Genomic DNA, 26,746 nt, shown 5'->3' with positions numbered 1-26,746 from the left:
TTCAGTATTCAAAACAAAACATATGCATTTCTGGACCATGTATGTGAAAATATTGGATGTTTATATACATTTATGACTATATTTCATATAATATGTCTATGATAATTAATAATTTTGAAAGAATATCTAAAAAAAATATTTTTATGAATGATTTAATTAAGTACAAATTCTATTTTATTTCTATTTATTTTAATTCTGCCTTAACAGAATCAGAATTAAGCGATTTGCTTAAAAATACATCAGTGATCGCGATTTGAGCTTCTTCATCAGGAGAAATCATTGGAATCTCTGATGGAGGAGCTGAAACAAGTTCATCGCGATTTGTTTGCTTTGATTTCTTCAAAACAGGGAAACCTTTTGGTTTTCCTCTCTGATCTCTTGGAGGTCTTCCCTTTTGTTTATCTGTTTCCTCTTTAGGAATGTCTGGAAGCCATTTCAAGGAGAAAGGAGTTCCAGAAATTTGGCGATTCTTAATTGAAACGCCTGAAGACGTATCCCAGCAATGGATATATCTATCAAGTGAAATACTATAGAGAGCACGATCGTCATCACTGATAGCAAGATCAGTAACGGCCATTGAATGGCCCGGATCAAATCTTTCGCCAATTTCTGATTCTGCTGTTAAGTAAATCGGATAAATTCCTCCAGCAACATCACCAACATATACGATGCCTTCATTGTGGGCTAAGCATAAGCATGTAAGTTCATTTTCGAATGAAACTGAAAGAATTTCACATCCTGCGCAAAAATCGAAGCATTTAAGTAATTTGTCCTTTCCTACTGTAAAAACGCGACCGTTTGTAGAAACTGCCATATCTGTAATACCTAATGAATGAATTGACCATGTTTGGTCTGGTTGAGCATCCTTAAAGAGGTCTGGAATGCACCATCCAGCTGCTCTTCCTGTATCTGATGCAGCAAAAATAACCCATAGGGATGTATTGATTGAAAGACATGAAATTGGGCCAAGATGCATATCATCATCAAAAACAAGCTCGCCATCAGATGCTCTCCAGAGGCATAATCTTCCATCTGTTAAGCCTGCAGCAATATAGCCACCACCTACTGTAATACAATTTACATTAGCATCAATGGAGCATTCTGCACGCTTTTGGAGTTTCATATCGCTGTTAATGCATAGTTTTGATCCGGCTTTTGATTTAACGATGATTGATATTAAATATTTGTCGACAATATCAAAATTATGTTTGCTTAAAGATGTTGAAAAATTGTTGTATGGTTCAATAGAAGCAAGTTTCTCAGAAACAATTTGTGATGGAGAGTCATCCAAAGCACTGCATGCAACAAAAAGTCTCCTTCCACTCATTTTATTTTTCTAAAATCACAGAGAGCAAAAATCTTTGGCACTTTTTTGATTTTAAAATCCTTCCATTTTATTATCATAAATAATCTAACTATCCATAACATTACTCAAATTTCTCCATTAGGAGCTTGAATGTAAAATATATTAAGTCTCAATGTCAGAATGTTAGAAACTGCAGATTTTATCATTAACAAAATCTATTTTGCGATTAGCAGTAGCAGCACGTTAACTATGGTAATGTTCAAACGTTTAAATGAAATAAAAATTAATTTCGAAACATTATAAAAAGGTGTTTAATTACATAAGTTTGTATTTAAGGATATTATAAACAAATTTATTGGTCCTGGGTTTCTGTTTGGTGCATCCAGGTGTTAGAAGCAATGACATCAAGCATTTGACGAATACGGCCAAGCCATTTCTCAGCTTGTTCGCAATTTTGAGATAATGACTCAACATCCTGTTCGTATTCGAGATTCTTGTCGTTTAAGGATTGAAGAATTTCTTTTTCATCCTTGCCAATGCATGTTTCTTTGTCTGCCTCATCAATGAGAGCATCGATATATTTGACGCGTTTAACAATTTCTTCTGCAATTTGTGGAAGATTTTCGAATTTTAATTGATTTTCGTTAGTTCCTGGAGCTAAGCAAGCATCACGTTGGATATTTTCGATTGTGCGGAAAATTGTTGTCAAAAGGCCTTCAAAGCCTTCTTGAAGTAAGCCAACATGATCTCTAAGCTTAGGTGCTGACATTTAAAAGTGACATAAAGGTGACAATAATTGATGATTCAGTTTATGGAAAATTAGCTAGAGAATGAAGAATTGAAATGGGCAATTGTATCAGAAGTTAATGGTTATAATAGTATCAACCAATGAGAGAAAACTTTGATGGATATTTTTAAAAGTTAATTTTTTTATAAAAAATATAAGAGTATTTATGAGCAATGGAACAACAGAACCTTGTTTAGCCATTTCCAAAAGGAATCGTTATAATCTAAATGAATTAAAAGTCCTTGATATCTATCAGAAAAGCTTTAAAAAAGACTTTATCGAAGAAGCTTCGTAGCAGAACGGAAAATGCGTCTCCCTTCTAAGGAGAAGATTGGGGGTTCAAGTCCCCCCGAAGCTGCTTTTTTAATTTTTTTTCTGTTTGAGAGAAAAAAAATTTATGTCATCAAATTTCATAAGTTTCCTAAAATACAGATAGTTCTTCTTATGTATATTTTATTTAATGTGTTAAAAATCAATATAAACTTCCATTTGACAATTTGACATGTAAATCTTAGATTTTTTGATTTTATGAAAAGTGACGAGTTCAAATAACCAATGATTGGATTAGTTCATTTTATTTTCTAACAAACAGTGGTCAATTATTTATGGAATTATTATCCTTACTAATGCAGTTTGCATTCTTAATCAGGAAAGATTTTTAATGACATTCGGATTAAACTATTCCCCAGAAAATCCAGATCCTTCAGCTAAAGGCAAAATAGCAGCTTTAATCTATCAATTCCAAAGTGTATGCAAAATCCCATTAATTTTCCTAAATATTTACATAATTGTATACGACTTGATATTCGGATAAGAATTGATTACAGATCGATACTCTAATTAAAATGTTTAACTACTTTAAATATTTATTTTAATACTAAAAATGATAATTTTATTTCTTAATCCCGAGACAAATCATATACATAACATATGATTCTTATATGAGAAATGTCATCTACCTAAGTTTTTCACACATAAAATAAGAAAAAAAAAAGAATAACAATTTTTTTATTATATCAAACATTTATAACCAATTTGTTGTAACATTAAGGATGGTTGGGGTTTGGTTTTCTTTATAGAACATGGTGTCTGAAGGGTTTGGACATTTAATTGAAACAACAATTGTTTCTGTATTAAATGGATGATCTCCATTAGAAACAAGTTCACCATCTTCAAGTGAATCATCGCATTCATAAGTAACATTAAAGTTTTCGAAATTCTGTGTGTAAAAAGAAGGATTTTTTTCATCCATATCATCGAAAACTGGTTTTATTGGGCCAGTATTATAATTTCTAACTCCTAAAGCTTCTATTGAGTATCCGAATGTAAATTTAATATAAGCACCTGGTTCTGGATAAGTCATTGTTAATTGTTGGCCAACGTATTTATCGAAACCTGCTTGTAATGGTTTTCCTTCTCTGTCTGACCACTCTGCGACATTTCCATTGTAGAGTGTTGTTAATTTTTTGCCCATATTTGCAAAAGAAATAACATCGCGACCAATGTTAGGTCTTTCTCTTTGGATTTGCTCCATATCCGATGGACAGAAAATCCAAGACATATGATATGGAACCTCTTTGTAAAATTCTGAATAAGAATAACTTGCTAAAGCCGAAAGTTTGATCTCTTCTTCGATCAAAGGTGATGCGTACATATTCGCAATTGTATCGATATTGTTGTACATCATTTCAAGAAGCTTAATTGAGATTGTTACACCGCCATGAACATCATAAAAAAGTCTTGTCTGGTCTTTATCGAAAAATCTGTAATTCGAATCAAAGAAGTATGTTGAATGGCCCCAAATTTCGGGTTTGTTGCTATCTTTCCAGTTAAAGGTATAAGCGTATTTTGAAGGAACTAGATAAGATTGGTCTTCAAGAATAACAAACCATCTCTTACTCTTATATTTTTCGTATATATCTTTGAGAACAAATAAGTTTCTAATGCGGCTTCGTGATAATGGTGAATCATATCCAGAACCAATTAGGAATGGAGACGATTCAGGCATCTGGTGGAATATCATTTTGCATCGAGGGTTTTCTTTTGTTAATCTGTCGGCTAATTGATATGAAATTTCATCAATATAAATATGAACTTCTGGAACTCTCTTAAACCAAGACTTGGCAAGATCATTGAGGCGTTCCTCAGCGTTATCTTTAGTGGCTGTGACTACAAATAAGTGGCCACTGTAAAAGTCATCAGCCCTTGCTAAAGATAAAAAGAAAAGAATCATCAAAAATGAATATGATTTATAAGAAACCTAGATACCCATGCGATGAAAAAAAGAACTCAATCAGCATCTATATGCAAATTCCTTAAAATTTAGAATAAAATTTTCTTAATTTCATAAAAATGAATTTTAATAGGAAAAACAATAAATATGTCTAATATTGAACTATTTGATTGATTCAAAATTTCTGATTTTTCTCCAAAAAAGTTTTAAAAATCAAAAAATGAAAATAAATTCTTAGAATTTCTAATATGAAAATTAAAAGATGAAAAAATTTTGGAAAAAATCGAAGACTAATTTAGATTGCATAAGAGGGATGTTATCTAATGAATCGGAAATAATGAATATTTCTTAGGTTTTTCATATATTTCAAATATTGTTTAATGTTTGGTCAAATCTATATGATATTTCAAGATGATATGAAGTTCGTTTCCTATTTAATAACTGTCAGTTCTATAAAAACTGACATAAATATTTTTGTTAATTTGGAATGAATGAAAGGGAATTATTGCTTAAACAATTATATCAACTATCACTCGAAGATCAGAAATTAGACTCAGAAATTACACGATTGAAGAATCAAAGGCTTCCTTTGATCAAAAATGTAACTATGGGTCAAGAATCTCTAGCAAGATTATCGAAAGATTATTTAGAAATCAAAAGCAAACGATTTTCTCCTAAAATTATTCAACTTAGTCAAGATTATTCTGAAATGCAATCAAAAACTAACATTCAACGACGCTTTAATCTTGATCAACAGCTTATACAAGAAAAGCAGAAAATATTTATTAGAAAACCAACCCAATACACATTATTTAGTACTGTTCATCCTCAAAATATTGATTCAAATTCCAAAAAATTACTTAAAAATTTCAGTACAAGCGATCTCTCCAGTTTAGAAGCATCTATTGATTCTCTTGAGAATAAAATTAGCAAAACACAGACATCTTTAAAAGAAGTCAATCAAAAACTCGAGACAGAACAAAACGCTACTAACATTATGAATCAAGAATGCGAAGTATACAACAAACATATCGCTGAAATACCAAAACTACAAGAAAAAATACAAGAACTTGAAAATTATTGTTCGAATGAAAAAGAACTTATCCGAGAACAGAACTTGTTAAATGCCAGACTAAAGGCAGCTACTAATTATCCTGATGAATTACCAGTCAACCCTCCAGAAATAACAAAAACAACACAACAACTACAGATTGAAGAACTTGAATCAGAAATCGATGCTCTGAAGCAAGGAATTCAGAAATGCGAACAAAGTAAGTTACTAATTTTAGATTTAATCATTAAGGCTTCGAAACATAAATAATTTTTTAACTGATGATCATTTCTGGATACTCATGTGATTGTCATGAACAGTGTTTTCAGATTTCTTGCATATTTGCATCTCTTTTTTGTTGTATTTTATATTTTCTAATTTTTGTTTGTATTTTTGAAACATTTAAACATTGTATGTAAGTAATTTATCTGAGTATATGATTTTTGGGTGATTTTTTGTGAATTAAGTGATATTCTTTCAAATTCTTCGATAATTTTTGATAATCTTTGATTTTTGAATATATACATGAAATCACATGATGTTTTTATGGCAGATTTAATCAGGTGGTAATAATAAAAAAGAATAAATATAAAATAATCAAAATTAAAAAATAAAAGTGTTTATAATAAATGATTAAGATGTATTAGCAGCAGTTTCCACCACCACAGCAGCAGCCTTTACCACTTGATGCTTCGCTTGCAAAGACAACTTCCATGAAAGAAGGAACTGGAGCTGGTGCTTCGCGTGTCTCGTCCTTGTTGATCTCGAAGAATGGTGAGTATCTCTTAGTGGATAATATCTCAGCGATATTCGAATAAACTGGGACTTTTTCTCCAACCTTGAAAGAATGGTTTGCGTCGAGCTTGTAGGTTTCTGGGCTTCCTGGGATGCCACCCTTGTACATGACAATGTCATGCTTCCACTCTGGTTGTTGAACACCTTTGAAAGCAGAAATTGTAATACTCCAGAAAACGGTTCCTGGCTCAATAAGTTCTGGAGGGAACTCTGGTAAGTTTAGAATGCGGGATGTAACAACTCTGAAATCCTTGAAGCCAACTCCCATCATGTAAGCGATGAATGTATTGATGTCCATTGCGTTTCCGATGCATTCTCCAACAAGAACCTTATCTTCACGTGCAGCCTTTGGAAGAGAGCGATCGCAGAAGACGTCTGAGAAATGTAATTCTCCACCTTCTTTGAGAACACGGTAGATTTCTTTGAAAACTTCTTTCTTCTGTGGTGATAAGTTAATAACACAGTTGGAAACGACAACATCTGCAAAGTTATCAGGGATATTAGCAGCACGAAGATCTTCAATGAATCCCTTTCTAAATTCAATTGGAGATGCATCAAGAATATGCTCTTTATGGTATGCAATTGCTTCGTTTGCAACATCTATTTGCTCTTGTGTCATATCAATACCAATGACGTTGCCTGTTTTTCCAGCAAGAGCTGAAATAACAAAACAATCACGACCTGTTCCACTTCCAAGATCAATTGATGTAGTTCCTTCGAGTGGGTCTGGAATTGGTGATCCACATCCGTAAAATGATTCAATGACTTTAGGTGAGACTTTTGCGAGAATCTGTTTATGATGCTTTGTTTCTTCGCCTCCAACAACGCATGCCTCATATTTGAGGTCTTCTGTCTTCTTGATTGTCTTGCCATAGTATTCAGAGACTTGCTCGTGCATTGCTTGCATGAATCGAAATGAAATGAATTTGAATAGTTGATTCAAAAAATCAAAATTGAGAGGGAAGATATTCACTGAAATATGTTTGGTGTCACTTTTCAATGTAAATTATGATTGAATAGTTTACAGTTGGTCTGCGGTATTGAATTTTTTTGCCAACTATTCAAAAATAACGGTTAGATGAAAATGGGTGTTGGCATGATCAATGAAATTATCTAACAAATTAGTCTCTTATATCATTATATGCTTATTCGCTCATAAAATGGGCTCAAAATCGAAAATAAGAATCGAAATTATAAAAAATGTTGGATTAAATTACATAATCATATCTGCAATCGTTCTATTTTCGGCAAAAATATCATTCATTGAAATAATAATCTCAATTTCAAAGGCTTAGAGATGATTTTGCATTCTAAAATTCAAGATATCCAATAGCAAAGTAACTTTATGACAAATTTGAGTATGCTAACGAAAATCTTAAGATTTTTATTTGTTATTTCCGCAATATGGATTGCGCTTATCTTATGGAGAAGGATTAACAAGAAAAATCATGCACTCAGATAGATTACTTACATTCAATCTTGAAAATCGATTAATGATGATTGAGTTTTTGTTAACTTGATTCTAAAATGAATCAATTTATGCTTCTAAACTATATATATATCATTTATTTATACGATGAAATAAAATTTAGTTAAAATCATGAATAAACATTTAAATCAACTTACAAAACGTCACTAATGAAACATAGGAGAATCGAATGGTTCATAAACAAAATCATCGGCACCTGGAGACTTAAAGAAGTTTCTAAATGGCGAGTTAGGGGATATTCCAGCACTAGGACTGAATGAATACGGTGAAATTTTTGCAGGACTCATCAAGAAATAGGAACCTTGTGGAGAAACGTCGACAAAGCTGGTATTTTCCATTGGTGCAACAAATTGAGATAATTCTTCATCTCTAATTGTTGGTGGAGGAGGTGTTGATGATCTTAATGGCTGAGGAGCCGTATTTATCTCTGGTGTAACAGTGCGAATTGGAGGTGGTCTAGAAGGAAGTTGCTTGGCAACTCTTCTCTTCCTCTTAGATGTATCTGGAGCTAAATATTCCACTCCATTTTCGTCTACTTTTACGCGTTTTGAAATCGATGCGTTCCATCTATTTTTGATGGCATTGTCTGTTCTTCCGGGAAGTTGTCTTGAGATAAGGGCCCATTTTGGACCAATTTGTTGATGTCTTTCGAAAATGACTTGATCTTCTTCCGGAGTCCAGTCTTTATTGACAACTGTTGGATCAAGATGATTAAACCATCGTTCTCTGCATTGTTTCGCTGATCTCATTGGAACAAATTCCGTAACTTGTTGCCAGCAGCGAGGTCCGTGTACGGCAACAAATTGGCGAATAAGATTATCTTCTTCTTCCGTGAAAGCGCCTTTAATTAGATTGGGATCTAAATACTTTTCCCATCTACTGGCAACTTGCGAAGGAGTTCTTGTTGGAAAGTGTGCAGCTATCACACTCCACTGTTTTTGGTACTCTGCGATAAGTTGTTTCAATAAATTATCGTCTGCCTCAGTCCAAGAATTAGACATAAAATTTATAGTAACAATCAAAAAGTGACAAAATTGTAAAATTTTTGATAAAGAAATTAAAAAGTGCCATCAAAAGTGAACGTTTTGAATTTTCTTTGATAAACAGAAGATTTTTTTACAAAAATGAAGAAAACATATGAAATCTCTTCTGATCCATATCAATTAATAGATGATTCTGATGATGCATATTTCATTGTTCACGTTGAATCTAAAAAGAAATCGACAGAAGAACAAATTTCGCAAAATTTTATATCTATTGAGCCGACTAAACCAAAATTATTCAAGAAGAATACCAATGAAAGGAAAACAGTCAAAAACATCACAAATGAACCCGATAATACCACAAATACTTCAAATGATTCGTTATCTGAAATTCCTAAGCCGATAATTCCCAATAAATTAGTAACAAGCGTACAAAAAGTACAAACTAGCAGCAAAATATCTCAACAAAACAGGAAGGATCCATACTATAATTGGTATGAAGAAGCTATTCATGCAAATCAACGTCTTAAAGAGGAAAAGTCCAAATACGAACGAAAACTTACAAGAAAAATTACCGAATGCAAGCGAAATATAATGATTAAAAGATCAGAAAATGATAATCTTATAATTACTAATTCTACACTTCTCTCTGATAAGAGACGTGAGCTCGCAATCAAAGAGAACGAACTTAAAAATAAAATTGCGCAAAAAGAAAATGATGCCAAATATTCACAAACTAAAAACTTACTGATAGAATCTAAGGATACAATGGAATCATTTTCTGAAGCAGCTAAAATTGTTAAAGACATTTGCAAAGTTTTACCACAATTTCCACTAGAAATTAATGATTTTCAACCAATTCTTGAAAAATATAATTTTGATAGTGATGTTGGTCAAAAACTGCACCAGTTCATTCAACTGTTAATGGATGCATGCATAGAAGATTAAGAAATTAAATTCAATCTTATTCATGAAAAGAAATATTTATGGATTTCCACTTAATTGATTTAGTTACCGGTATTTTAGATTAAAACTTTTGATACCATGAATCAAATTCACCTTGATTTGGAAATTTTATTTAATTCCTAATAACGGGCAATTGGAGTGATTGATGTAATGCCCCTACCGACTCATATCTAAACTTGGAAAAAGTTCTGTTATCTATCTGTTCTATATGAATAAATATTTAAAATCTTATTATTAATATTCATCAATACATAAGCATATACACAAAAGTTCAATGGATTATTAGCTGTAGTCATTGAAAATATGAAAATAAGAGTCTATAAATAGTGTGAATGATAATTACATGATAAAAATTTTTCCGATTTCTGCCAAAGAAAAGTGATATCGCAGAACTCTGAAATTTTGTGATGCATTCAATTTTAGATGATTTTGATAAGAGACGATCAATTTTGGGAATGGTCGATTTTATTCTCTTATTTAATATATAATATTACTTAATTTTATTATGAATTCCAATTTTAGAATTTACAGAACCATTTGGATTTAATTTTGAATAAGTCATTTCATTTTTTTATCATGTCTGCAGATAAAGTGGCTCATACATCATCATGGGCAAAGACAAATGATGGTCTTGAAATATACTTTGAGACAACTGGCGAAGGACAGCCAATTATTTTCCAATCTGGATACATGGGTATTCATGATATTTGGGTAAATCAAGTCAAGGCCATGTCAAAGAAATACAAGTGCATTACACATGATAATAGAGGTTATGGAATGTCATCTGCTCCAACAGATGTAAGCTATTATTCAATGGAGAAAAATGCAGATGATCTCAAAGCAATTCTTGATACTTTAAACATTAAACAGCCAGTTGTAATTGTTACTCATTCCATTGGTGGTACAATTTCTGTGGCTTTCACAATGAAATATCCAGAATTGGTGAAAGGAATTATTTTGACTGGTGGCCCAGCTCTTTCTAATAAACTGTTTAAAAAAGCTGGAGCTACCCCAGATATATGGGCTAAAATTCAACAGACTCCTACACAAAGAAGAGATTTTTATATGAACATTGGACTTTCTGAAGATATTGCATCTGAAGCCTCAAAATGGAATCCAAAGGCATTTACTCTTCAAACAAATGCACTTTTAGATTTCGAACCTAATTACGAAGAAAGTAGTATGATAGGATGGGTTGTGTGACTTTTTTTGTTGCATCTATATATAGACGATACATTAAAATATTTATATACTAAACACATTTTAAAAAATTAACATTAATTTTAAAATAATTTATCTTTTATCTTTTATAAAAGAAGCTATATATAGATGATGTCAGATATTCCGCGATTAATTAAACATTGTTTAAATCCTGAATGGGTTAAACTTCAATTTAAAAATGAAGATTGTGAATTATTAAATGAATATGAAAGCCAAAATAAGCTAATGAGGTATAAATATAATGATAAAGAATATTTAATTTCATGGAATCAATGGAGTCATAATCAAAGACCTCATAAACGAGAAGAAGAAATTGAAAATAATGAAATGGAAATCATTGATGACATTAAAGAGGATGGAATTCCTAAATTTTGTAGAAAAACCTTTAGAACTAAGTTAGGAGCATATAAACGTAGAGTATTAAATCCTGAATACATAAAACATTTATTTAAAAAGGAAGACTATGAATTATTAAACGCTAATGAATATGAAAATGCTAAATCAAAACTGAGATATAAATATATTGGAAGTGATGAAAGATGCAAAGATAAAGATAAAGTTTATACAGTTTCATATAATAACTGGCACACGTTAGGGATAAGAAAACATTTAGGAGATTATGGTAAAAGTTCTGAATTCTTCAAATCTAGTATGTACGAGAGAGTAAAAGAAATTAGAAATAATTATTTTCATGAATAAAAAATAAACTTCTTACGAAAAATTAGAAACTTAGTTATGTTTATTATTTTATTTTTTTATTTTGTATGAAATGAGCGTCAAAACTAACAACGTTAAAAAATTAGGATTCACAAACGAGGAAATAAAGGATATATTAGATGAGATGTGTTATGAAGTTAGTAAATATTATTTAAGAAATTGTCAAAAATTTGCCGAGTTATTAAATGATTTAGATTATGATGGAAAAATGAATAAAGATGATGTTATAAATTTCTTATATCCCACATCTGAAGAAGAAAAACCTAAAGAACCTGATGTTTTCCCTGAATATTATGAAGAACGGATTAAAGATGATGAATACGATGAAATTGAAATTGAAAACTGGAAAAAATAAGAGATGAAATAGATGAAAAAATTAAGGAATTAAGAGAAGTTGAAAAATATAATGAAAATGAAGTAGAGGGTTTAATGAATATCCCAGCTTCAGAATCAGCAGTTCAGAAATCTCATGAAGAAAGATATAAAAATTATGTCTCAGAATCAACACAAAATTTATTAGATGGCGAAATAGATGAAACACTTTCAGAAGAAGGTACTAAATTTATTCGTAAACATAAGTTACAATTTATTGATAATGAAAAATACCCTTGTATCTTACTTTCACCCCTCTCGATTCTGAGAAATTCAAAAAAGCTCTTAAAAACGTGACATATGCAACTAATACGATTAAGAAAGAAGATCATGATATTTACACAAATTATTATTTAAATAAATGCACAGGTGTTGATAAAGTTTTTGATTTATTAGATAAAATATCAAAAGAAACCATTGGAACATATAAAATTTTGTGTGATTGTGGTTTCATTATTGAAGATACAATAATGTTTCATATGAAAGAACAGCACCGAAGGAAGACGAAGTTGAAAGGTCTATACCATTCGTTATTAAGAACATAAAAGATATGAAAACTATAAGCATTATATTTATTCATTTATTTCAGAAAAAATGGAAGCAACCCATAAAACATCTTCTCATCATTTTATAGCTATTCATACATTCCTTTTCAAAGTTGTGAAATTAAATAAGACAGGAATTAGATTTAATGTATCAGGGTACGCATTCTTGAGTAAATTAAAATGTATTCGTCACGTCGCAGATGATAAAAATTTATGTGTTCTTAATTCATTTTATGGGCTTTAAAAAATAAACTTTTTTTTATTTATTTTTTATTTTTTATTCTTACATAAATGAACAAAAACGGAACAGCTAAAATGAATGATAATCAAATTAGAGCAGAAGGTAGAAGGTTATTTAAACGCTTCTATAACATTCCTGATGGTGTTAATCCTAAAACTCGTAGAAGTTATTTAAATGAAGCAATAGATGCATATGAAGGGTTTGACATTTCATCAGAAAGTGAGAGATTAGCGAGAATGTTAAATGTTAATATTGATTTCTATTATTGTGATCCTCAACCAGAAGACGTGGACATAAATAAGGTAGACTTTCCATTAGTGGAATCAATAATGATAGATCCAGAATTTGAAACAGTAAATATTTTATTAACACAGAGTCCATGTGGAAAACTTCACGCTGACAGAATAACAGACGTTGAAGCACTCACCGGCTATAAGTTTGTCCATATTGTAAAGAAGAAGTTTATTCTATCCGTGATGATCCAGAAAGGAAAAACCAAAGAAGATTTTTAAAGCATTGTGAGAAATGTAAAGAAAATAATGGAAGATTAATTCAAGACGTTCAGTTGCAAAAGACACAGCAACCATATGCACCACATATTACGAAACAGAAGATATATCAGTGGTTATTAGCTCATAATTTGCAGGAATATTATCAACCGACAAGATATTATATTACTTTTGACTTTGAAACATTAGAGACTAAAGAAGAATTACAACTTTCTGAGTGTGCAACTTTGAATGCTTACTTAAAACCATTCATGGTATCATCAACGGTTAAATTAAATGATAAAACATATACGAGGAATTTTTGCTTAACTTCGAGTGATTCTTTTATTTCTGATTGGATTGAGTTTTTATTTTCAACCTGTTCATTAGTTGCTAAATCAAATATTGAACAATATGAAGAATTAATGAAGTCGCAAACGGACCAAACGGCGGGGACTTTGTCTCATACATTAAATGAAAAACAGAAGGAAGCATTTAAAGAACTTCTAGATGAGGAATTCAATAAAGTGAATATCATAGGTTTTAATTCGGGAAAGTTTGATTTAAATTTAATTCTTCGTGATTTAAACACTGCAAAATGGAAAATAAAATCAATGCTGGGTTCATCTTCACAATTTAAGCAAATCATTGTAAAGAAAACAAACGTTCCATATGAATTGAGATTTATTGACATCAGAAATTATATAGCGGGTGGGACATTAGACCAATTCACTCAAGATTTCGGAAACAATAAATCACGTGTTAAATCCTTTTTCCCTTATCAATTCATCACATGGGAAAATTACGAAGAAGAATTATATAAAGTGGAACCATTCACGAAAGATTCATTTTATTCAGCATTAACTCAAGAAACTATATCAGATAGTGATTATCAAATATATCTCAATGATGCTAAAAATTTTAAGAATAGATTAGAATATTTTATTCATTATTGCAATAAAGATGTTGAAATTATGATTGACCCAATTGATAAAATTATTGAAGAAACATTTGTTTATAAAATTGATATGCTTCATAATCTTTCTTTATCATCGAATGCTTCAATGATTCGTTACGCTTTAGCATATAAAGACTTTAATCCTAATGAAAAATATCCTGAGGAAGAGATAGAATCAAGTTTTGAATTAACGAAAAAGTATTGGAAATATAAAATTGAATCATATAAGAAACAAGATGAAAAAGCAGAAAGGGATACTAAAAATAATGTTTCAATGGATGATTTTCAATACTATCACGATTTAATCCTTTCATCTAAATGCAAAATGTGTGGTAAAGCGTTTACATATGCAAATAAACCAACATTGGATAGAATCGATAATGAAAAACCACATACCAAAGAAAATTGTCAGTTAATGTGTTGTTATTGCAATGTCGTAAAATCAAATAAAGATGAAGATGTTCAACGTTTAAGAATCAATTTAAGAAATTATGCATTAAAAAATAATTTACCAATGACTTTAGATTCAGTTGAAGCTTATCACATTCTCCGTAATGGAATTACTGGTGGTTTATCAAATGTTCAACATAGAGTAAATCTTAAAGGAATCACGCACATTAATAAACTTTCATATAATCCAGAAACTAAAACTGTATCAAATGAGGACACCACCAACATTATGACTCATTTCGTTGGAGTTGACTTTAATTCATTATATCCTTCATCATTTTCATCTAATCCTCATGATTTCATATACTGACCATAAAATGTATATGCCGGGAAGATTGAAAGGTGTTATCATTTGTGATACAGCAACAAAGAAAGCAAAAGCACTGGGAATAATTAAGAAGAAAAATACTTTATTCGTGGCTGAAGTAAAGGGTCACATTGATGAAAAATACATTAATGATTACATAAACTTTTTACCGATAATAAGAAACTTAGATATTATCACAGATGAAAAAACAATTGGTAGTTTTATGTATAATTACATGAAATCAAACAATCTACCGGTTGACCAGAAACAGAGAAAATTAACTCAGTTAGCATCAACACACAACCAATATCAACCATTTTCTTCTTATTATCTTTGGTATCTAATAGACAGATTTCATTTTATCATCGATGATATTCAATCAATTTTAACATTTACGAAAAACACTTGTTTTAATGAATTTGCGAACAAATTTATGAACGAAAGACAAAAGGCTGAATTAGAAGGAAATAAAGGAAAAAGTTTATTTTGCAAGATTTCGCTTAATGGATCATATGGTTACGATGCAATGAATACACAAAATTACGCAAAGACTAAAATAATGAATGCACAGAAGGCACGCGTTGCATGTATGTCAAATAAGTTTAAAAACATAAGAGAAATAGGTGAAGATACGTATCAAGTGATGCTCAAAGATAGATTTTATAGATGTGATACATGTTTACAAGAGGCATTCTTCACTTTAGATAATGCTAAATACTAGTATTTAGTTTTCATTTATGATTTTATGTATAAATGCATGAATGTTAATCGTTTTCATTTCATTGAAGGTGATACCGATTCATCTTATTGGGCAATCGCTGGCGACCCAAATCTTCCTAACACTCAAGCATTTCAAGCAATTGTTACCGATAAACAATTTTATGATAAAAACATTTTCAAATTCGCACCTTTTGATTTCTTCTGTTTTGATGAGAAATTTAAACCTAAATTAAATAATAAAGCTGAAGAAAAAGCACATGAGAAAAAATTATTGGGTTTAGCAATTGAGAAACAAGGTGATAACATGGTTGCTTTATGTCCTAAGTGTTATACATCATTCAACGGTTCAATTGATGGGGGTGATTTTAAAAAGATTGCACAAAAAATGAAAGGTGTTAGTTTAAGACAAAATAAGCAATTAACACCTAAAAAATATTTGGATATAATAAATGATAAAGTGATATTTGATGGTCAGAATATTAATTTACAACTTAAAAACAGGTCAATGACTCGCTTAACAATCGGTAAGACTGCATTAACAGGAGCACACACTAAGGCCGTATGTTGTGAAAATGGATGTTGTATGCCATTTATTTAATACAATTTAAAGTTTATTTTTAATGAAATGCCACAGAAGAGACAAAAGGAACCGTTAATGATGGTTTTGATACTATGATTCAAAGAGGTGGGCACCCTTAAACATTTATTTTATTTTTATATAAATGGATAACACAGATTTAAAAATTTTAATTGATGATTTAGTACTTAATCAAAATTTTCTTAATTATTATGAATTAAAATCATATCTCCAAAAATATGATAACAATATAACGGGTGATGATATGGATTATTATTATCCGTATTATACAAATGAAGTTTTGAAATATCATGATAAAATAATTTCTAAAATTAAAGACAAAATTAAAAATAATGAATATACAAAGGAAAAAACTAAATCACAACTTAAACAGTTGAAAGATTTCAAAAATAAAGTATTAACAGAAGAAGATATTGATGAATTATATAAATTATATAATCCTGAGCCGCAAAAGCCAAAGCCGAGGTCTAAAGTAGCAAATGTTCAACAGCCAAAGGAACAAAAACAAATGGTGCAAAACACCCAGGTCCTTCAGACCATAAATGATGCACAAGCTTTAATTTATGATTCATTAGTTAAACCATATTCAGCCCGACTTTTAAATGAAGATCAACTTTTGGAATTCATCCTTCAACATAAACTCGAAGCGGGAAAGTATATCAAACCTTTATATACAGCATATTTAAAACAAATGAATAGAATACATCCAGAATTAATGAAGGAAGGAATGAAATCCAAAATCAAAGCAGATAAAATTAAACCACTTGCAATACCAAAACCTCCAACGACAGTACCTCCTCCTCCTTCAGTTAATCCTTCATCATTCACTTTATTATATCCATTTCAAACATTAAAGAAACAAAAAGATTTTAAAAAGGGTTTCAAGATATTAAATAAACCAATTGACCCGAAAATTCAACCGTTAAAGGAAAAATTTAGTCGCCCTTCATTTGCTCCATATCCATATTCATACGAAATAGATCATTTAGAATATTCAAAAGGAAAAGTTACTTATTTATTTGCCATTAACATTAACACTAGATATTTATATTGCATTCCAGTGAAAGGGAAAACAGAACAGGAAACAAGAAGAGCTATTCAATACTTACTAGATCATGAAAGAGTAGATAATATCAGGGGTGATGGTGATAAAGGATTTCAGGCAACTATGACTCATTATTTCCCACAAATTAATTTTTTCTTTTCATCCTCTCCATATACGTTTCATAATAAAATAGTTGATGCGGTAATGAGAACTCTTAGAGATGCGTTAGGGGTTAACGGTCAGATATACTGGGATGGAAATCATGACTCCATCATACAACAGTTAGTATATTATTACAATAATACATGGCATAGAACTATAAACATGAAACCAGTGGAAATGAAAAATGATATTTCAAAAGAATGGGAGTATATTAGAAAGCAAATGGAAAGGTTGAATGATGTTAAACGTGAACAAATTAATTCGGGGCTCATGAATTTTAAACAAGGGGATAAAGTTTTGATTCATCTCGATTATGGAAAAACTGATAAATCAATGACAAAAAGAAGACGAAGATTTGACACAATAGCTGAATTTGTTAGATATATTAACGGCAATGCATTAGTTGAAGTTGACAATAAATTAATAGAAATTCCGATTTATTTTATTACTCCATTATATTTAAATAATATTTAATTTTTTTTATTTCGTAAGAAATGAGTGACAACAAAGCAGTCAAGAGTCCAGACGATGAATATAAAAAGAAACTAAACAGAATTAAATCAAAAATATGCTATTACAAAAAGAAGCCACAATGCGGTGGGGTTGATGCCCATAAAACTAATGGAACTGAAAACGATGAAGAAATAATCGAAAAATTAGAAACTTACCGTTCAATCCTTAAACTGAGTGAAGCAAAAATAAAAGAATTTAATAGAATAAATAAATTGATTGGAAGAGATGAATTTAATAAAGATGAATTTTTAAACTCAATCCAAATTTAATTTTTATTCCTCTTCGACAACATCTCTCTTTCCATCATTACTGCATAACCACATTTTCTCAATTTTAGTGGTTTGTTATTTTTAACATGTTCTTGCATCATTTTTATCATTTCCTCCCTTGTTATGATTCGTGGTAAATTTTGAGCTTGTGGGGTATCCATTTATATAAAAATAAAATTTTGTCATAAACGACCAAAAATAATGTTTACGTTAATGGTTTCAGGTTATTCAATAATTAATTATTTTTGAAGAACTGAAGGTGCTACCATGTTACCATGTGCTACCAGGTCATTTAACTTCTTTTAAAAAATGAGACAACATGACATTTTGACAACACAGCAGGAAATAAATGTTTACGTTAATGTTTTGTCATGATTTCATCGTAATGAGTGTAAATCAGACAAAAATATATTTTAGGTGAAGAGGTGAGATTTCACCTAATTTTTTATCTTGTATGTAAGAACAGTAATGACAAACATTGAGTTTGAAACAGTTAGAAAGATTGACAATGACACCAAAGTGGTTAGAATAGGTGATTTAAACGTAAGATACTCAAAGAAATACAACAAATATTCTTTGTCAGACATTATATCTCCATCTGAAAAGAAAACAAGCGACTGGGTTAGAAATGCTTCAACTCAGAAAATTTTGACAAGAAATCCTGAGCTTATGATATCAGTAGCATTTCATGGAACAAGAGCATATCTCATTGACAAAAGTCTTATACCAATAGTTTTGTTATGGTTAGACCCAGTTGTTGGATATAACTTCATAACATATGGTTCATTCGACTCAGAACGTTGCAGTGAAGGCTTACTTTACATCGTTCAGAAACCGAAGGACTTCAATACAAAGAGATATAAGATAGGAAGAACATATAATATAACTCAAAGATATGACAGTACAGTCAATAGAGTCAAGGTTGTGTTCGTTAATGATATGAGAGCTGCTGAAACAGAACTACTTGAAAAGTTTGAGAAAAGGTATGGTGCTCCCATGAAAGGTAAAGAAACGTTTGAAGTAGATGAGATAGATAAAGCTATAAAATTATTTGACGAAGTTGCTGAAAAATACATGTAAAGCGTTTATTTTTGGTCTTTTGTGAAAGTCAGAAAAAATAAAGTTAGTTTTAAAATTATTTTTATTTTGTATGAAATGACAGATATGTCAACAACAGAGAACACAACAACTGCTATCGTTCATGAAGCCATAAATGAAGAATACGAGTACATACAGTATAAACAAACAGTTACGTCTCATTCGTTCGGTCAAAGATGACGTGTACCAAATGCAAAGTATAATGAATGCTCTTCGTTCTACAAAGCAAGCATATCATTGGTTTGAAAACCAACAGACAAAAGAAATTTTAGAAGAATTTCCTCATATGATTGCTTCCCTCGGAAAACCGAGAGAAGAGATTCCGTTTGTAAATCTTGAGGGTAGAAATGAGGTGAGAAAACAGGTGAGATCTCACCACTTCACCTAAAATATATTTTATCGTTAATGGTTTCAGGTTATTCAATAATTAATTATTTTTGAAGAACTGAAGGTGTCACTATGTCACCATGTGTCACTCGGTTAATTAACTTCTCTGAAAAAATGAGACAACATGACATTTAGACAACAACACAGGAGGAAGGCAAAAATAAATTCCAATCATACTTTATAAAGCATCATTTACAGGTATTTCATCGTCAGTAAATGAATCCTCATTATCGTTTGGTTCAACCTGTTTATATAATCCTTTCATTTCTTCTTTCAAAACATAACACCATGTTTGTTTACCATCTATTCTTCTCTGTTTCTTATCACATTTATCCTTAATGCTCATTTGGAAATTCTTGTCTTTCATGTCTGATGGTTTGCAGAATAGAGCATTTTCACACGTCATACCTGCACTCAATTCATCATAATGTGTATTTATCCATACAGCTAAAGGATTTGTTGATAATTCAATTAAATCTTGTTTGGCTTCAGTCATCGGTATGATTCGTACATTAAATGATGAAAGGTCATATTGCATAAAATATGTTAGTAAATTATCATAAAATTCCTTTGTGCATGAATTCATCAAATTCTTGAAGTAATCAAATTGACCCTTGAATTTACCATTAACTCTTAAAACTACGTATCTTCTGTCTCCAACTTCAATTTTGACAGGGTAAACGTTATTAGTTACGAAAATGAAGTTTGCAACATTCTGAGCAGTTCTTCTGGGTTGATTCTTTTCATTAATTCTAATCTCATTATCCGTAATAATTGATTTCAAAGCGTTGAAGTTTGCGAGTCTATCTTCACCTACATTCTTGAGTTCATTAAGTACAAGAAACATTTTATTTTCAACAACCGAATTGAAATTACCCGTTAGCTCACTTATTTCAGTAATGTTTTTACATGAATAACCAGCGAGGAGTTCAGAAATAATGTCTGTAAATCTGTTTTTACCTGTTCCCTGAAGTCCTTTCAAAATAATTGCTTTTCATTCTTGATTCCAGGATGTTGAATCATTGATGCAATCCAGCCGAGTAGGTATTTATACACTTCATCATTATTATCACAAATGGCTTCTTTTAATGAAATCCATAAACATCTCAATTTTTGAGTAATCAGGCTTTTCGAGAATGTTGTATTTATAACCCTGAAACGTTGAGAAAACATCTGGGGAATCAGATTTAAAGCAAACACCCTTAACAGTTAATGAAGACAATTGATTTAGTAGTACGTCCCATGCTGTTATTGTTTTACCTTCTTCTTTAAATAATTTAATCATTTTAAGTGACTCTTTCATGTTTGATTGAAGAACGAATGATATTTGATTCATTTTATCGTGGATATTATAGTCCTTTTGAATGAAATATTTTTTCCACAATCTACAAAACGGATTACACGTGATAAATCCTCAATTACTTCAGAACTGTTTTTATACTGATGATTTTCAGCCTTGCGTCTAATATCTGTTATCAAAAACGAGTCATCAAGTTTGATATCAAATGTTATTTTTGGCTTACGTAATAAAGGCAAAACGTATTCATCATAATATTCCTTTTGATATAGTTTTAGAATCTTCACTAAAACAAATGGAGAAGTCATTAAATGTGCATATCTACTACGTGCTTTTTCAAAATTACTTTTTGCATTTTCTGTTAAACTGCAGAAGTTTATAAACGTTATCGTATGCTTCATTAATTAAATGATTAGGTAACGAATTAATAGCTTGAAACAGTGTGAACAATGTTATTTCTTTTTCTAAATTCATGTTTCCACCGTCATTATGTACTTCAAAATCACTGATGCCATCAACTATGCTTTGAGCTAGTTTATCGTCAATGTTTACATCTTTGTTTTCATTCATGATAGTCTTTATTTCTTCGCTCTTCTGTTCAACTCTTACCTTAATATTCAAATCATTTAATATATCATTCACTGTTCTAGTTAATGTTGAATCATAACTTCCGCGAATGAATGAGTATGTATTGATTGGTTCTGATGCATTCTTGCGAACTCTTGAATCAGCCATAACCACTAATGAACGTTTTGATTCATCCATAGAAGTCATGATATCAATATCATAATCATTGCAGGAATAACATTTAATCATTCTGTTCGAGGTTGAATAGAAGAAATTAGTGTTGCAATAAATGTGAAGACCTCCTGAAGCGGTTTTAACGATAACATCTTTATCCGAAAGTTTTGATAAAATATCTTTTCTAACTGTTTCTTTAAGTTCATCATTGTACGATTTATTGATATCAACATCTATAATCGTTAAATTTGAAATTTTATTTACTAATAAAGCTGTACCAGTTTTCCTTCCTCTTCCTCCATCGTGTTTGAGGTAGTTATGCAAATCAATCTTGTTTTCACCAATTCTTTCGTTGAGGGTTTTAGTTTCTGCCACAACTAATTCCTCAGCTAATGAATCAATAACTTTTTCATCAGAAACGATAAAGTTGCTGCTGTTGTTTGTTGCTGTCATTTATATAGGAATAAAAAAATAAAAATAATTTTAAAACTAACTTTATTTTTGGGCTGCATCATATTTCCCCGACTGTTGTCAAAATGTCATGTTGTCTCATTTTTTCAGAGAAGTTAATTAACCGAGTGACACATGGTGACCTGGTGACACCTTCAGTTCTTCAAAAATAATTAATTATTGAATAACCTAAAAACATTAACGTAAACATTAACGTAAACATTTATTTCCCCGACTGTTGTCAAAATGTCATGTTGTCTCATTTTTTCAGAGAAGTTAATTAACCGAGTGACACATGGTGACCTGGTGACACCTTCAGTTCTTCAAAAATAATTAATTATTGAATAACCCAAAAACATTAACGTAAACATTAACGTAAACATTTATTTCTGCAGTTCATCCATTACTTCATTACCTAATTAATTACAGACATAAAATATATTTAGTTCATTCGGTAAGCCTTGACCCAAAAGTCTGGGTCAAGTGTGTTTATGAACACGGTACCATGCGAATACAGTCACAAATGTGGCATGTAATCTTTACCCGAGCCTGTTGGATTTGTTGTGAAAGTGTGTGAATGATTTCCTAGGTTCCACAGAAAAATACCTGTGCTTGAATCTACTGGGTCAGTTTGTGATATCATATCTATTCATTCCCCATCTATCCGAACCCGCTGCAAGATTTATATAACCTCTTTTTGTTATTGAATGTGAATGATTACCTGTTGTGTTGTTTCCTGTATGAGTGTGCGGTGGAAGGTTTGCTTCTTTAATTTTCTTCGAACCTCCTGTTTGCTTTGAATATCTAGCACAGTATAAGAATTTATCTACAATCTGCTTCCACATACCAAAACCTAAAACTGTTGATGGATTTGTTGAATTCATTGACGTATAAATAGAACCAACAGGATATAATGTTTGAAGTATTTCAGTCTTTAATGTTTGAAGCTCTGTTTTGTCTGCTTTCTTATCATATAAATCTTGAGCAGTGAATTTAACTTTATTTTCATCATCCATGACATAAACATTTTTACATTTAATTTTTTTCATCGTTGTTATGTTTTCATTCGATGTTAAACCTTGTGGAAAGTTAGGAGGATTATAATATAATGCATCCCATCAGTTCCGTCAACCGTTCCTTCAATACTTTCTATAGCAACAGTTGAGAAGTTTGTGTATGGTTCTTATCTGCTTTAAGGTCTAAACATCCTGAAACCCATTCCTGTATCAGCTTTAACTTTAAAAGTCTCCGATGTCCATTCATGATACCATTCAACCTTTTCTTTAATTTCATTATCTTTTTCATCAACATAAACCAAATTTCCTTCTTATTTAATTCACTATCCACATATTCCTTATCCACCTTCTCATTATGTCGTTTAGGAAACCTTCTATGAATTCCTCATTTAAATTAAATCTTCCAATCTTCAAAACTTTAGGAAATGCATTTAATGCGTAATATCTCTGTTCTTCTGGTGGAATTGATGTTATATCATCGTTATACCTTTAATTTTGAATTCATAAATAAAATTTCTTTTATATTTGATATCACTGCACCACCTTGCAAACGAATTCGAAATGTTCATTTTTCAATACTATCTCCAAATCTCCATATTTCAACCTTTGCGTTTGTTCTGCCGTCTTTGAATTATATGCATATATGGCGTATGTAATGGTCTGAAGGACCTGGGTCTTTGCGCCTTAAGTTGTTGTGGTTGCTGTTGTTTAATCATTTATTATGATTTAAAAATAAATATTTAATCCGTTATCTCATCACCTATTTTTCTATTTGAAATTGCCATAATATTTCATTCATAAATTCTAAATCACAATCAAATAGGTCAGTTATTTCTAAATTTAATATTTGATAAATCTTTTGAATGAAGAATAAATGAATTCCCGGATAATTGAAACGGATATGATAAAGAAAATGTGTTTAAGTTGATGGATAAAATGTTTTGTATTGATGGGTAAGAGTTAGGGTCTAATGTTTGATGTGAAAATCTCATTGGGGTATTAACTTTATCACATTTGATTAAAATGAAATTGGAACCAGTGTCAGAATACAAAACATCCCCAACATCTTTTTCAAAATTTAATATCCCCAACAATGAACGAAGATGAGGAGTACAAATTAATTTTCAGCGGAAATTTAATAAGGTTATTTATTTCATCAAGTTCAAAAAGTTTATCGGGTTTGATTTAAAATTTTCTTCATACCATCGATAAATGATTCATTTAAATAACTTAAAATCATGTTAATATCCCATTTCGTTATCACATTATTTATATACATATCTACGTTTTTTCAAGTCATCTTTAATAAATGATATATAATCTGAAGGGTCTAAAAGAATGGGATAAATTTACCACTCACAGAAACGAGAGTAACATAAAGTTCCGCTAACTGTTAAATTTAATTCACAGTTATTATTCGAAATAATATTGATAATTGACATTTTTATTACGATTAAAAAATATGGTAAAGCGTTATTTTCCAGTGATAAATAAAACTAGAATAAGATTACCTCAAGAATTCATAAATTCAACGAATAAGAAATTCATTCATGTTATAAATTTTAGTGTTTTCAGAAAATATGAGTCAGTGTCATATTCATCAACAGGTTATATTTCACTTCATTCAAATTTAGTTCAATCAAACCCATATAATGACCATTTCATAAGATTTTCAGATGGTATTAAAAATGTAATTGATAGATTAAAATATGAACAGATTGACAATATCGAATTTTTGGAATTTTGGTTTAAAATCCTGATGGAAAAAAGATTGAAGTTAAAGATAAAGCTGATACTATAACAAAAACAATTACAATGACCGATCCGGATAGTGGGGAACAAAAAGAAATAAAACAAACGATAGAAACTGGTGAAAGGTCAATTATTATCGATTATGATTCAAAGGATTATTATTCGATAATGTAATGCTTGAATATTAAATAGTCTTAACAAAGAATTTTCAAGTGATATTTTATATTCATCAACTATTTTATTATAAATATCATTATATGTTAAATGAAGTTCAGTTGTTGTTCCGTTCTTTGATATCTTAATTGTGCTAATATCCTTTATAGGATTTATTTTTGCAACTGTTCCGCAGCATGAAACCTCATCATCTATGAAAAATTGAATCTTAACGTCTGAATCTTGAACATCACAAAGAATGGCGATAATGTGAATTAATGATTCATAAGGTAAAATAATTAAACCGGATTGATCAATTAAATTTATATTGAATCATAATTATTAATTATTATATCACGGTAAATTTTCATTAATTCTGAAATTAATGTCTATTTTATATGGGTTCTCGATGTTTGATGAAAGAGGCGGGTATGTTGGATAAGTGGGAATTCAACAGGTTCTTTACCGGGTTCAGATAAAATGATTGGTCTCCATTCTCATGGTTTTCTTCATTCTCCTCATTCTTCGGTAAGTCACGAGTTAATAAATTTGGTTGAGTTGCTGACCTTGTTAATTCGGGGCTAACATTAACTTTAACATTTTGAATAATTCGTGATTTATCATCATTTACGTTATAACCAACCGTAATCTCTGCTTTTGCGTTAGTGTTCTTTTGACTAGTGAAAACGTCTTCTCATTTATAATCGAATAAAAAAAATATATTTAAACTTTTATTTTGCTGGAACTTTTGAATCTATTATTCCCTGTATTTGTTCATGAAGTTGATTTTAGCATTTTCATCGAAATTAATAGACCGAATATATTCATTAATTGCATTCTTATAATCATCTGATTTCTCAAATTTTCTTTTATCTGATTCCTTAACTAAATCATAAGTTAAACCTCGTTGCTGATATAATGGTTTCTTAATTAAATCTTTGAATGCTTGAGATAAAGCAACCTGATGCAATTCTTGCACTATAATTGGTTGGAATTGCTGTTTAAGTTCATCTTTAACATTTGCGAAAACCGGATCGAATAAAGCAACTTTAAAGAATTTCTTAGCTGAAATTTCAGGTCTAATATTTGCATATTGACCATCAAACTGGTTAGAATATCGTGGTAATCCATCCGGTCCCTCTTCATAGCATTTAATTCTTCATTGAAATAAGAATATGGATTATGACGGTATGAATTAATTGGACCATGTTCACCTTCTCCAACGTATTGTTTAACAGCTTTTCCATTTTCATCAAATTGTATAGGATAACGTTCATTATATGCTTTACGTTTAGGATAATCAGATAATATTAATTTATAACCATTTTGACTTTAATATTACCTTGACCATATCAGTAACGAAAACTTCATTTATACATCACCAGGTTTTCCATGACCCGTAATGTCTGCTTCGTGTGCTTCCCAATTTGGACCATGACGTTTGGCATATGCTTGAGCTTCTGGTAATGTTTAAAAACGTTTCTCATTTGTTTACATCTTTTTGAAGACCAGCAACAATATGAACTAATTCTTTCATTCCATCAGGAACTTTCATAGTTCTATTATATGCACCCCTTTTGTTTGTCCTTGTTTTAATGGAACCTGTAGAAGATTTGCTATTTCTGTCATGTTTAAT

General features: G+C 30.6%; 12 protein-coding genes, 1 non-coding gene and 2 pseudogenes across 15 annotated transcripts, besides 1 other annotated feature; 8 read left to right on the top strand and 7 right to left on the bottom strand.

The window, feature by feature from the left end:
• Positions 1-184: 184 nt before the first annotated feature.
• Positions 185-1,327, bottom strand: TVAGG3_1018780 (rRNA processing; the record flags this gene model as incomplete). The annotated part of the gene is made up of 1 exon (XM_001307691.1): positions 185-1,327. The coding sequence occupies one exon, from the start codon at positions 1,325-1,327 to the stop codon at positions 185-187; it is 1,143 nt and encodes a 380-aa protein (XP_001307692.1).
• Positions 1,328-1,518: 191 nt separating this feature from the next.
• TVAGG3_1018770 (subunit 21 of Mediator complex family) lies at positions 1,519-2,075 on the bottom strand (the record flags this gene model as incomplete). The annotated part of the gene is made up of 1 exon (XM_001307692.2): positions 1,659-2,075. The coding sequence occupies one exon, from the start codon at positions 2,073-2,075 to the stop codon at positions 1,659-1,661; it is 417 nt and encodes a 138-aa protein (XP_001307693.1).
• A 303-nt stretch (positions 2,076-2,378) lies between these two features.
• On the top strand, positions 2,379-2,451 carry TVAGG3_1018760. Its single transcript has one exon. It is a non-coding gene; the product is annotated as a tRNA-Arg (tRNA).
• Positions 2,452-3,117: 666 nt separating this feature from the next.
• Positions 3,118-4,326, bottom strand: TVAGG3_1018750 (uncharacterized protein; the record flags this gene model as incomplete). Its single annotated transcript, XM_001307693.1, has 1 exon — positions 3,118-4,326. The coding sequence occupies one exon, from the start codon at positions 4,324-4,326 to the stop codon at positions 3,118-3,120; it is 1,209 nt and encodes a 402-aa protein (XP_001307694.1).
• A 471-nt stretch (positions 4,327-4,797) lies between these two features.
• Positions 4,798-5,943, top strand: TVAGG3_1018740 (uncharacterized protein; the record flags this gene model as incomplete). Its single annotated transcript, XM_001307694.1, has 1 exon — positions 4,814-5,647. One exon carries the CDS (start codon positions 4,814-4,816, stop codon positions 5,645-5,647), a length of 834 nt encoding a protein of 277 aa, XP_001307695.1.
• A 52-nt stretch (positions 5,944-5,995) lies between these two features.
• TVAGG3_1018730 (arsonoacetate metabolic process) lies at positions 5,996-7,210 on the bottom strand (the record flags this gene model as incomplete). Its single annotated transcript, XM_001307695.1, has 1 exon — positions 6,021-7,079. The coding sequence occupies one exon, from the start codon at positions 7,077-7,079 to the stop codon at positions 6,021-6,023; it is 1,059 nt and encodes a 352-aa protein (XP_001307696.1).
• Positions 7,211-7,273: 63 nt separating this feature from the next.
• TVAGG3_1018720 (RNA polymerase II transcription regulator recruiting protein) lies at positions 7,274-8,667 on the bottom strand (the record flags this gene model as incomplete). The annotated part of the gene is made up of 1 exon (XM_001307696.1): positions 7,808-8,662. One exon carries the CDS (start codon positions 8,660-8,662, stop codon positions 7,808-7,810), a length of 855 nt encoding a protein of 284 aa, XP_001307697.1.
• A 108-nt stretch (positions 8,668-8,775) lies between these two features.
• On the top strand, positions 8,776-9,978 carry TVAGG3_1018710 (uncharacterized protein; the record flags this gene model as incomplete). Its single annotated transcript, XM_001307697.1, has 1 exon — positions 8,786-9,592. The coding sequence occupies one exon, from the start codon at positions 8,786-8,788 to the stop codon at positions 9,590-9,592; it is 807 nt and encodes a 268-aa protein (XP_001307698.1).
• A 208-nt stretch (positions 9,979-10,186) lies between these two features.
• Positions 10,187-10,813, top strand: TVAGG3_1018700 (10-hydroxy-9-(phosphonooxy)octadecanoate phosphatase protein; the record flags this gene model as incomplete). The annotated part of the gene is made up of 1 exon (XM_001307698.2): positions 10,187-10,813. The coding sequence occupies one exon, from the start codon at positions 10,187-10,189 to the stop codon at positions 10,811-10,813; it is 627 nt and encodes a 208-aa protein (XP_001307699.1).
• Positions 10,814-11,529: 716 nt separating this feature from the next.
• Positions 11,530-26,746: part of a mobile genetic element that runs on past the window's edge.
• TVAGG3_1018680 lies at positions 12,757-15,630 on the top strand (annotated as a pseudogene). Its single transcript has one exon. A coding segment is annotated over exon 1 (2,874 nt).
• TVAGG3_1018670 (DNA/RNA polymerase superfamily) lies at positions 15,655-16,227 on the top strand (the record flags this gene model as incomplete). The annotated part of the gene is made up of 1 exon (XM_051254731.1): positions 15,655-16,227. One exon carries the CDS (start codon positions 15,655-15,657, stop codon positions 16,225-16,227), a length of 573 nt encoding a protein of 190 aa, XP_051080305.1.
• TVAGG3_1018660 (integrase core domain containing protein family) lies at positions 16,352-17,908 on the top strand (the record flags this gene model as incomplete). Its single annotated transcript, XM_051254730.1, has 1 exon — positions 16,352-17,908. One exon carries the CDS (start codon positions 16,352-16,354, stop codon positions 17,906-17,908), a length of 1,557 nt encoding a protein of 518 aa, XP_051080304.1.
• Positions 17,929-18,216, top strand: TVAGG3_1018650 (uncharacterized protein; the record flags this gene model as incomplete). Its single annotated transcript, XM_051254729.1, has 1 exon — positions 17,929-18,216. The coding sequence occupies one exon, from the start codon at positions 17,929-17,931 to the stop codon at positions 18,214-18,216; it is 288 nt and encodes a 95-aa protein (XP_051080303.1).
• TVAGG3_1018640 (uncharacterized protein) lies at positions 19,880-20,197 on the bottom strand (the record flags this gene model as incomplete). The annotated part of the gene is made up of 1 exon (XM_051254728.1): positions 19,880-20,197. The coding sequence occupies one exon, from the start codon at positions 20,195-20,197 to the stop codon at positions 19,880-19,882; it is 318 nt and encodes a 105-aa protein (XP_051080302.1).
• On the bottom strand, positions 21,124-22,192 carry TVAGG3_1018630 (annotated as a pseudogene). Its single transcript has one exon. A coding segment is annotated over exon 1 (1,069 nt).

Source organism: Trichomonas vaginalis, chromosome I (genome assembly GCF_026262505.1).
Source record: "Trichomonas vaginalis G3 chromosome I, whole genome shotgun sequence".
NCBI classification, from domain to species: domain Eukaryota; phylum Parabasalia; order Trichomonadida; family Trichomonadidae; genus Trichomonas; species Trichomonas vaginalis.
The sequence above is the reverse complement of the archived record's forward strand: the minus strand, read 5'-3'. Positions and strand labels throughout refer to the sequence as shown.